A 12,353-nucleotide genomic window follows, 5' to 3' on the forward strand; every position below is an offset into this window, starting at 1 on the left:
TATACCTTGATGCCCAGCTTAGCATGTTATGCATTATGTTAATCCAACCATTTTTATTTTATTCAAAGCATGATTTCATGTAAGGAGAGAACTATTTGATTATTATGTTAATTATTTAAGGTGACATTTGATGTCTGCTGTATAATATCAGCCTGTACTAAATGTATATTAAACTCTGGTAATTCTGTAAAATGTAGCCTGGAAACAGTTAGCTGTGTTTCCTCAGTTAAGCAAGCCTTACTTTTCTCTTTTGAAATCAACACCTGTGGGGTTATTTGTGCTTGTTCTCCATATTGCAAAAAAACAACAACAACAACCCACACATTATACTGCTAGCTGTGTTTTGTTGATCATGAGTGAAACTTGAGCTGTTTGGACTGCATGCTGGGTTGGAGTAGTATCTGTTTAGGGAGACCTGGTGCTGGAATCTTGCTAAAGAGAGAGCAATTCATGTGTTACTGAACTTGGATCAGGACTGGATCCTACAAGCTCTTGTCATCCTGAACAAAACAAGTATCAATTTTAAATGAACATTACTTCCATTTATATCTATCTATCTATCTATCTATCTATCTATCTATCTATCTATCTATCTATCTATCTATCTATCTATCTATCTATCTATCTATCTATCTATCTATCTATCTATCATTATTGTCTCTCTGCCTGTCTGTTTGTTTGTCTGTCTAGTTTGGTCTAGTGGTGAAGGCAACAGGCAACCAGGAGAATGTGACTTCTAGTCCTGCTTTAGGCATGAAGGCCGGTTGGGTGAATTTGGGGGCCAGTCACAACCTTGTAGAATCATTGTTGTGGGGGAAACAAAAGGTATGTTGGATATGTTCGCCACCTTGACATATTTATAAAAACAAGGTGGGCCAGTTTGTCTGTCTGTCTGTCTGTCTGTCTGTCTGTCTGTCTGTGTCTCTCTCTCTCTGTCTATCTATCTATCTTATCTATCTGTCTGTCTGTCTGTCCGTCCGTCCGTCCGTCCATCCATCCATCCATCCATCCATCCATCCATCCATCCATCCATCCATCCATCCATCCATCCATCCATCTATCTATCTATCTATCTATCTATCTATCTATCTATCTATCTATCTATCTATCTATCTATCTATCTATCTATCTATCATTTATCCATCTATCCGCCTGAGTTTAAAGCAAGACATCAGACCTGTCTCTTTACAGCTGCAATCCAAAATATATTTAGAAGTAAATTCCATTGAAATAAAGTTTATTTCTGAGTCAGCATAGTTGAGTTTATGCTATAAGGCATTGTGTGCTGTTATATGTTGACGTGAAGAACCGATTATGCAACTGAATCCAAGACATGTTTACTTGGAAGTAATTGTAATTAAACATAGGGTTGAAGTCACCTACCCTTACTTCTAGGGACGCAGTGGCTCAGTGGGTTAGGACGCTGAGCTTGTCGATCAGAAGGTCGGCAGTTTGGCGGGTCAAATCCCGAGTGCTGCATAGCAGAGTGAGCGCCTGTTACTCGTCCCAGCTTCTGCCAGCCTAGCAGTTCGAAAGCACGTAAAAATGCAAGTAGAAAAATAGGGACCACTACGGTGGGAAGGTAACAGCGTTCCGTGCGCCTTTGGCGTCTAGTCATGCGGGCCACATGACCACGGAGACGTCATCGGACAAGCGCTGGCTCTTCGGCTTTGAAACGGAGATGAGCACCGGCCCCTAGAGTCAGAAACGACTAGCACGCATGTGTGGGGGAACCTTTACCTTTACCCTTACTTCTACTTGGTTTGCAAATTCTCATCTTAATTGATTGATTGATGTTCAAAAAGGCAGATCTCGTTTTAGAAATTAAATCTGGGAACAACATTTGGCAAGAATGATTTTATTTCTTTTAATAGATGCTAGTTGGGCAAAGGAAATATAAAAAAATGCTTCCTAGCACTTGAGCTGAAATAAATTTGGAGAAAACATTTGAGAAGAGCGTAATTAAGACCCTGAAAGTAAAGAGAAACTCTTAGCAGCGAGAACTTGTTTATAAATGCTAGCAAAATATTTAACAAAATTATTTCAGGAAAACATGTAGCCATTTTTTTTATGTGAGACATGTCACACTGAACCATAAACTTTATAAGAGATATCAAGGAAAGAGATGTAGGAATAATTAGGAAGTCTGAAATTTTATATTGAATTCGCAGTATAGATATTCAACGATCTTTGTAGTATAATAGCATACTTTTTTTATCCCTGGTCCAAATACTATGCTAAGCCAAAATGTGGTTTGGATGGTTTAGATTTATGTAAACTCAGTCAATTATGGTTTATTCACAAAACCCCAGTTAAGCCATAATGTAGCATCAAGTGTAAACCCAGCCAGTTGGGAAGTTACACCATAACTGTGTGCAGCAAACAAATTTTGCAGTATTGAACAAATTAAATATCACGGCTTAGCACAATGTACGAAGCAGGCCATTTTATGTAAAACCAACCATTGGTGGTTTGTAAACTATGGCTTCTTGTTTAGTAGTATGCATGAACCACAGCATTTATGCTTGTGTATCTCATGTTAACCCAGCCAAATTCATCAAATATTATTTGTCAGTTTGCAGTAGTGGCAAATAACTGTAGCTCAGGTAGCAGCCCTAGAATGCTTTGAACAAAAGTTCAAAATAATGGCAACGAATTATGCATATACACTATCATTTTGAAAACCCAAGTTTTCGTGCCCTCTGGAATATTGTCTCGCACCCCCGGTTGGGAACCCCTGGTTTAAGGGCATGTGAAGCGCGTTGCCCTGCGGGCCTATTTCCTGGTGTGTTTCTCAAGGTCTGCTGTGCACATGTGCTTCTTTTTGCATTTGAAGTTGGTCAACAGCCAAACAAGTCTCAGGATTGGCTTCTCCCATCTTTCCAAGCTGTGCCTGAGTCACTCTCCCATAGCCAAAGAGCAACCCAGCTGCCCTCTGACCAGGCTGCAAAGGTGATTCAGCTTTTTGGTGGGTGGTCGTTTTTCTTACCCACCAAGCATGCTAAGCCCATCATTAAAACCCAACAAGCTGCTTAAAAGTAGGGGGGGGAGAGTGTGCAGGACACTTTCTCTTGGTGTTATCTTTGAGCAGAAGATGGATGGCAGAGTGTGTTTATTTCTCCAGAGCTTTGCTAATAAAATCCTCTAAATATCCCAATGACATTTTTAAACAGTGTTTGGAATCTGTTGCTCATTCTCCAATAGCTTGGCTATAGTTCCCATTGGCATTTGCTCCTAACTATCCCACCAAAAACAGTCTTCGTGAGGTCTGCAGAAAGATAACAAGCAAAACTGTGTATCTTAGTAGACTATCAAACAAAATATCACAAACATGGATAGAAAAGAAATCTTCCTATCTACGTGACGCTCTCCGTCCTCACCCTAACCCCCTTACTTTAAATGAGGATTTCATGGCCATGAAAATGTGTAGCCATACACATTTTGGGTCAGCTTACTGAGATAAGTGTAGTTTGCCTTATCATAATTATCGTAACTCCCAGAGTATATCTTTTATTGTGCAAATGGACTGTTTTAGTTTGGCAAGATTTCTGTCTATAGGTAAGAGACCCTAAAGAAAACTCAACATAAAGAATCTCAACATGTCTTTCTTGATTTTGGCACTTGACCAAAGGAGACTTAATGCCTACTCTTCAATTCTATATATCTTTACAAAATCAAAACCAAACAGCAGCAACTCAAAAATGGCCTCATACAGTCCACTTCCATTGGCTGTTCGTGGAATATTATCTTCTAGTCAACTTAGATTTGCCCATTGAGTAGTGTTCTAGCCAGGAAAAAGATGTTGGGCCTATTGAAGTCGGTGCTATGACTTCCGTTCCCTGATCCTTCCACCATTCATATAACTTGTATCCACTGATGTTCCTGTTTCTCATCTCTGTCTTTTAGATATGGAATGTGCAGATGTGCCTTTGTTAACTCCAAGCAGCAAAGAAATGATGTCTCAGGCATTAAAAGCCACGTTCAGTGGTTTCACAAAAGAGCAGCAACGACTGGGAATACCCAAAGGTAAGTCACAAGGGCTGACTTGTGCAAACCTGCTACAAGATTGTGTGGTTTCAAAACAGGTGCTAGTTGAATGGGTTGGTGGAATGTATTCTAGAGCCCCTTCTATGTAATTCTGTTTTCATTTAGTATATAGAAAGCAATTTGAACACTGTATAGCATTTGGAACATAAGGGTAGAAGTTGTATCATTTATGGATATGTGGTAGCTCCCAGGGCATAGAGTTCCTCAGAGGTCAAACTTCAAACAGTTGAGAATCAACCAGTCATAAGTCAAGGGCTACCTGTAGACTGGGCAAAATTGCAATTAATATGTCCTGGTGATGGTTTCCAATATCTGATCATCCAAAGAACTTCTGAATAATATCTAGCTGCTAGCCAGCTTAGATAAAAACTGCTGGAGATCTCTTATTTATTTACCAAACCAGAAGAGGTCTCTGGCAATTCTGCCGGCATATTGGAAAAAGCTTACTTCTCACTGGATTATCAACAGTGGAGAGAATTCAGTATGATTTTTTTGCTGAGAGAGATACAAGGGCCAATAATTCAGTCTAGCAGAGGTCTTGCAGCCTTCCCCAATAGAATGCTGTAAACTGCATACAAAATGCCACCCACCCACTACCTCTTTTTATCTGTGGTTTCCTCATGCAGATCCTCACCAATGGACAGAAACTCATGTACGGGACTGGATTATGTGGGCCATGAATGAGTTCAGTCTGAAGGATGTGGATTTCCAGAAGTTCTGCATGAATGGAGCTGCCCTGTGTGCTCTAGGGAAGGACTGCTTCCTTGAATTAGCACCAGACTTTGTAGGAGACATTCTTTGGGAACATCTGGAGATGTTGCAGAAAGGTAATATATGACGACCACCAATAACGACCTTGGTTGCCTTGATCAGGACTGTATTGGAAGACTGCACAAGTTTGTGAGAGTTCCTGAATATCCCGCTGCAGAATCAATCTTCCTGGTTCTGCCTCACTTGATCAGGTTTAGTTGTTTCTCAGAGATATAAATATACCGCATCTTCTACTGAATATTTTTGGAAAAGTTTAGTTACAAAGCAGCTTGCCCTTACCCATATATTGTTAATGGTAGTATTATCTTTATCTATTTTGGGGAACATAGGAAATTGCCTTAAGAGAGATTGTATTTGTTTAGGAACTGTTTACATAAGATGTGTCCAACTTGCAACTCATGGACCACATGTGGCCCTGGACAGCTAGTAATGTGGCCTATGAGATAACATTCTTTAGTTTTCTATATTTTTATTACTTATATACATTAACTATATTATATATTTTATATGTGGCCCAAGACAATTCCTCTTCGTTCAATGCAGCCCAGGCAAGCCAAAAAGTTGGACAACCACAATCTACATTATGAGTTGATTTAACACAGAATCTATGGATTCTAGCCGTCGAATCCCAAAGAGATATCTCTCATCCCCTCCCTAGGGCATCCCCATGTTGGCTGCGGGGAGGGTGGGGGATTTTGGAATTTGACATCCACTCATCTTAAAGTTCCTGAGGTTGAGAAATGCTGGACTAGGATGCGAGTTCAACTCTGCAAGACTGCACAGTGCCACAGGGGCTTATCAGATTGCTAACTTAGTTTACACATTTCAGACCCAAGTTCTGTGGTTAAATTATACCTTTCTCCTATCTGTAGCTGAGTATTCCTGCACAAAATCTTTTTAGTAGCTTTTCCATCAGTGTGCTTAAGCTATTAAAAAGAGGAGTCACTGTACAAACAAAGAGAACAGCTCTATAGCCACGGATAGGAAGTGTGTCTGTGCTGTGCTTTAATGGGTGGGATTTTCCAGTATGCATACAGTTTACCAGCATCCAGTTCCTTGCCAAATACCTGCCAAATCTTATTCTCCTTGGGAGCCTGTGTGGAAAATATGCCAGTGAACCAAGTTCATAGAAAGGCCTTTATAAACTGCACACAGTTTATAAGGGCAAAGCTGTGTTTCTGGCACCTCCTTTTTCCAAAAATAATGGGAAAGCATCAGCTATTCCTGGACTATCCTGGATAAGCTTTAAAAAGTAACAGAGTGGCATTCAGTCTTGAATAATAAGGTGAAACCATTTGTAAATAGAGGGTACCACTAAGATGTTTGCAAACCATTTTGGAGGCTTCTGTAATAGGTAGAGGCAGGTGCTTATTATTCCATTTTGGGAGGAAACAGTGGGTTGGGACAGTTTCGTCTATTCCATGAAATCCACTAAAAAGGTAGGGGATGTTTCCACCTTTTGTGGCTTTCTGAAAGTAAACATGCTTGGATGTAAAAGATGGATAGCTTCTCTTCTCCTTCGTTGGTGGAACAAAGGTGCAGCTCTTTTCTGTTCCCTTTTCATGCCCAACAGGTTTCAATGAATACAGAATAACAGAGTTGGAAGGGACCTTGGAGGTCTTCTAGTCCAACCCCCTGCTCAGGCAGGAAACCCTATACCAGGGGTGTCAAACTCAATTTCATTGAGGGCCGCATCAGCATTGCGGTTGCCCTCAAGGGGCCAGGTGGGTATGGCCAGGGTGGGTGTGGCCTACTGGGTGTGTGTGGCTAGAGTGGGTGTGGCCTAATGGGTGGGCGTGGCCAGCTCTACATCATTCTCATCAAGGGTGCCTATGGGGGCCTGGGCAGGAGTGGGACAGATCTGAGGGTCTCTGGCAGGAGGAGGGTCTCTGGGCCAGGGCCAAGGCAGTGGGGGCCGTTCCCTCACTGTTTCCAGGATGGCTTCGTGGGCCACATGAAACCACTTTGCAGGCCAGATCTGGCCCCCGGGCCTTGTGTTTGACATGTCTGCCCTATACCATTCCAGACAAATGGCTGTCCAGTTTCTTCTTAAAAACTTCCAGTGTTGGAGCATTCACCACTTCTGGAGGCAAATCGTTCCACTGATCAGTTGTTCTCACTGTCAGGAAATTTCTCCTTACTTCTAGGTTGCTTCTCTCCTTGATTAGTTTCCATCTGTCGCTTCCTGTCCTGCCTTCAGGTGCTTTGGAGAATAGCTCGATTCCCTCTTCTTTGGGGCAGCCCCTGAGATATTGGAAGACTGCTATCATGTCCCCCCTCGTCCTTCTCTTCATTAAATATCCAATTCCAGCAACCTTTCTTTGTATGTTTTAGCCCCCAGTCCCCTGATCAACTTTGTTGCTCTTCTCTGCACTCTTTCCAGAGTCTCAACATCTTTTTTTACAGTGTGGCGACCACACAGTATGAGAGAGAGTTGAATAACAGAACAAGATGCATGCAGAGCATAGAGATTTCAGTTTGCACATGTTTTGTTGTGCTGAGCAAACTTGTTGGGGGCAAGATGCTGACTTTGTAAACTGCTTAGAGAGGGTGGTAAAGCACTATGAAGCAATATATAAGTTTAATTGCAATTGCTATTGCTAAATACTAGGCAATGCGTGTTGTGGCTTTGATACCTGTTTTTATTTATTTGCATGGGAGTTAGTGGGGGGTGGCATCTCCTTAGAATTGAACAACAGTCTAGGAAATAATATGAAAACAGCACTCAAATTAGCCAATTGTTTTTAAGCTGGAGATATTGGCAAAAGTTGATTAAGACTGAGTTCTAGAAAACAAGGAATCCTTTTGCTAAATAAAGATCTGGAAACATGGAGTGAAACCTTGTTTTAATGGATTATTTGGAGGAAGACCACGTTGATTATTCCGTGTAATCTGAGAAATTGAACAGTGCATCACTGTGGCAATGCATTATCTGCAACTAACCAAATTTTGCATAACGACATTAGGGAAATAATGCAAGTTAAAGGATTTGTGTAAATGTGTCCTTACCTAAATTGTAATGGAACTTGGTCTGTTGTATGCAAAGTCCATTTACTGAGATCCAGAAAATTGAGCATTTGTTAGGTACCTTCCAAATAGCTAGTTATATACAGTGGCTGAAAGAGGTTGAAAAACAGTTTTCACTTTCTACTTCTATTTGCAAAACTAGAAAGGGGAAGTTATCATATGCATCTGATATCTATTCTGTATGACTACTGAGATGAAGATTGTCTAAAGCAGAGGTGTCCAACCTTGGCAACTTTAAGACTTGTGGACTCCCAGAATTCCCCAGTCAGCCAGGCTTAAAGTTGCCAAGGTTGGATACCCCAGGTATAAAGCATGACTGTTGGGTAAATTGTCATGAAGGTGCTAAGGTTAAAGGAAGTCCTTCCTTCTTCATAGTCATCTTTCAGTCCTATGGTCCCATATTCACTGACTAGTTTTGACCCACCAGGAAACCTACCTCCTCCTGGACACATCTGCCAAACCACAGATAGATAAACACAGGGAAGGGAATAAGCCAGGTTATAGTTCTTAGAGAGGTCACCAGCTTTGTAGTCAACGAGAGGGCACTGCTGACTCTGAGGGACAAGAGTTTATTTTAGGGCAAGGGGAAGGGGAAGGGAAAGGAATTAATTTTGAGTATTCTGAAATATATGTCAGAATATATGTCCTTGCCTGATGCCTTTTCTGTCTCTGTTAGACAGCCTGTGGTAGGTGAGTCACCTGTGACTGAAATGTTTTGAAATAGCTAAGCGTGCCAGAAGGCTGATCGTAAAAGTAATCAGGACAGGGCAGAATGTTTGATCCTGGCCATCTTGATTACTTTGACCATGCAGTTCTTTGTGTTTGCTTCCGTAAATGTTTTTGAAGTTATGGCACTAGGACATGCTGCTCAGTATAATCTGGCTTAGTCAAGCTGATATTGGGCACAGGAGTTCGTGAACCACATAGACCACTGAGATCTTTTTCTAGATTCCCCCCCCCAATTCCTTGAGATCCTCCTGCCGAATAACAGAATTTTGTTATTCTGTTGGTTGGCTAACAAATTACATGGAGGGAAGTAAGCAGCGGGGTATCCCAAGGTTCTGTCTTAGTTCTCTTCAATGTCTTCATAAACGATTTAGGTAAGGGGGTAGAAAGGGAACTCATCAAATTGGCAGACGGCGGTTTTCCCTCCATGAAATTTGTTAACAAGCAGATGAATAATGACTTGATTTCCTTGCATTGGGGCATGATGCTTTCCTTATTCACAGTTTGGAACAATCGTCAAATTAAAGCAAAATAAATAAATAAAATATTCAGTCATTTTGCAATATGACTAGACCGTGCCAAAGGGCTTACTCAGAAGATGTAGCTGCCAGCTACAAACAGCTTTCTTAGTCTGATAAAAAAAAATGATGAAAAATCTTGTTACACAACTGTAAGGCATGTAACTATATCAACATTTGTTGAATAGAACTTAAGGAGGACAATTCTCGTGTTTAGCTTTCATTAGCCAGCTTGGCATATGGCTGGTGATTATGGGAACTGTGCTCAAACTATATTGCCTGCACCAGTCTGCTATCCTTATTGCAGTCAGAACCTTCAAGCTGTTTAAAACAATAAATGCCACATAGGTAAAGTCTTGGAAATACAAATTTTAATACAGATGTTTGTGTCATGGAAAGCCATGCTTACATGCACACCACTGGACTCCACAGGGATTCATGCCTTTATGGTTCACATCTTGCATTTTCATAACAGATTTCTTGGTAACTACCACTTTCAATGTTCAACAGTGTTTCCATAATTTTTTTCTTCATGTGCCCATTTGACATACTCATCACCATGGTGTGTGATGACTTTGCATCCGTCACAGTTTCTTAACAGGCTCTTCTAAAGTAACATAAGAAAATTGCATAATGTTTGGCACTCAAGAAAATTACACACACACACACACACACACACACACACACACACACACACACACAGACACCAGTTGTATTGTTGGTGAATAATTGAGATATTCCCTTTCATTTATTTCATATAGAAGAGATCAAGCCATATCCAGCAAATGGAATAAATACTGCCTATCCAGAATCTCGCTATACATCCGACTACTTCATTAGTAAGTCCAATTCCTTTTCTTTTCTTTTCTTTTCTTTTCTTTTTTTTTCTTTCTTTCTTTCTTTCTTTCTTTTCTTTCTTTCTTTCTTTCTTTCTTTCTTTCTTTCTTTCTTTCTTTCTTTCTTTCTTTCTTTCTTTCTTTCTTTCTTTCTTTCTTTCTTTCTTTCTTTCTTTCTCTCTCCCCTTTCTTTCTTTCTTTCTTTCTTTCTTTCTTTCTTTCTTTCTTTCTTTCTTTCTTTCTTTCTCTCTCTCCCCCCTTTCTTTCTTTCTTTCTTTCTTTCTTTCTTTCTTTCTTTCTTTCTTTCTTTCTTTCTTTCTCTCTCTCTCCCCCTTTCTTTCTTTCTTTCTTTCTTTCTTTCTTTCTTTCTTTCTTTCTTTCTTTCTTTCTTTCTTTCTTTCTTTCTTTCTCTCTCTCCCCCCTTTCTTTCTTTCTTTCTTTCTTTCTTTCTTTCTTTCTTTCTTTCTTTCTTTCTTTCTCTCTCTCTCTCTCTCTCTCTCTCTCTCTCTCTCTCTCTCTCTCTCTCTCTCTCTCTCTCTCTCTCTCTCTCTCTCCCTCCCTCCCTCCCTCCCTCCCTCCCTCCCTCCCTCCCTCCCTCCCTCCCTCCCATTACTTGTGTCCTTCTGCAGGTCCCTAAAAACCTGGATCACCACTTCACATCATTTTTCTCCTTGCAGGTTATGGCATTGAGCATGCCCAGTGTGTGCCTCCATCAGAGTTTTCTGAGCCCAGCTTCATCACAGAGTCCTACCAGACTCTTCATCCAATCAGCTCCGAGGAGCTCCTATCTCTCAAATACGAGAATGAGTATCCATCAGTCATTCTTCGTGACCCAGTGCAGATGGACTCCTTGCCAACAGACTACTTCACAATCAAACAGGAAGTCATAACACCGGATAACATGTGCATGGGGCGTGCCAGCCGAGGTAGTGTAGACCAATAGATAATAAAGGCCTCTTTATTTAGGCCATCTGTTCCATTCCTGGTATTGCCAACAACATCTTCAGATAGAGTTCATGGTTGCATTCTGCTGGTGAGCCTTTAATGAGCCCTGGTGGCTTAGTGGTTAGAGTGCAGTATTGTCAGCTAACTCTGCCCACAGTCTGGAGTTCAGTCCTAATGGAGCTCAAGATTGATTCAGACTTCCATCTTTCTAAGGTCGATAAAATGAGGTCCCAGATTGTTGGGGGCAAGATATTGACACTGTAAACCACCCAAAGAGTGCTGTGAAGCATTACAGGGAGGTATATACGTTTAAGTGCTACTACTATTGTTGTTGCTAGTAACTTTTTCTAAAAGATGGTATAGTATGCCTAAGGTCACTACGGGAGAAGTGTTCTAACCTAGTCTTCCCCAGCTACTAACTCTGGAAGTCATAGTCCAAGACATCTTGAGGAATCTGGAACTGGCAAAGGCTATTGACAAAATTTCTTGCAACGGTCATAGTAGCCACCCTGACAAGGTGGACTGTATTGTGTCAAAATTCAGGGGGGAACATATTTGTTGTAACTTCTGACTCAAATGAGGACACTATTGCAGATAGGGATGAATGACTTGGCTTCAAACATGTACATACCTATCAATCCATTCTCACCCCCATCATACCTTTAATATATACCCCAGACCTATGACAGATTTTCTTGTTCAATAATAAATTGGATTTGACATTGTTCTTTGCCTAGTTCTGATTCCAAGACACCCCTGCCTATACTTTACAGTGGGGTTGAGATGATTTTATTTTTTTCCATAATAGGTTACCAACTCAGCCTTTTGGGCTATTTTCTTTCCCAGCACAAAAACCAACAAACCAATGAACAAACCACAGCTCAGCTATTGGTGTCCAGTCACAATACTGGCAGGGATTTTATGTCACTTAAAGCAGGGGTCTTCAAACATGGCCCTTTTATGACTTGTGGAATTCAAGTCCCAGAATTCCTCAGCCAGGCATGCTGGCTGAGGAATTCTGGGACTTGAATTCCACAAGTCATAAAAGGGCCACGTTTGAAGACCCCTGACTTAAAGCTATGATTTGAGCAAGGTTTTTGGAATATGTTACAGTTAGTTGAGTTCACACTGTGATCAAGCCACAGTAGCTAAGCTCACATATCACACAATGTTTAAAAATGGAAAGATGTCTGGAAACATCCATCTACTTTTCTTGGCAACTATTTGGAAGTGGTTTGCCTTCTAGGATTTATTTTTTTTAAATTTTTCCAATGTAGCCAACACCCTTTTCATGTTTTCCCATCCAAGTATTATCCTGGTCTAACTGACCTTGTTGAGCTCTTTTGAGATCAGCCAAGGTCAACAGGATACAGCTCCCTACAGCACATCAACCAACTAAATAAATAATGTGATTTGTTTGTTTGTTTAACAAATTTATCCCTCCTTGGGGATCACTTTGCAGGTTTATGAATAAATAAATAGC

The 12,353-nt window shown here is 40.8% G+C and overlaps 1 protein-coding gene across 1 annotated transcript in view; it reads left to right on the top strand.

Annotated features, from left to right (window-relative positions):
- The window catches only part of ETS1 (ETS proto-oncogene 1, transcription factor), a 72,069-nt gene that overhangs the window by 36,903 nt on the left and 22,813 nt on the right, over nucleotides 1-12,353 (top strand). Inside the window, exons 2-5 of the mRNA XM_081333778.1 lie at nucleotides 3,907-4,026; nucleotides 4,674-4,874; nucleotides 9,851-9,928; nucleotides 10,603-10,851. Coding sequence (XP_081189904.1) covers nucleotides 3,907-4,026; nucleotides 4,674-4,874; nucleotides 9,851-9,928; nucleotides 10,603-10,851 — 648 coding nt within the window. The remainder of the gene's footprint in view (nucleotides 1-3,906; nucleotides 4,027-4,673; nucleotides 4,875-9,850; nucleotides 9,929-10,602; nucleotides 10,852-12,353) is intronic.

Source organism: Vipera berus, assembly GCF_964194415.1.
Source record: "Vipera berus genome assembly, chromosome: 8".
NCBI lineage: Eukaryota > Metazoa > Chordata > Lepidosauria > Squamata > Viperidae > Vipera > Vipera berus.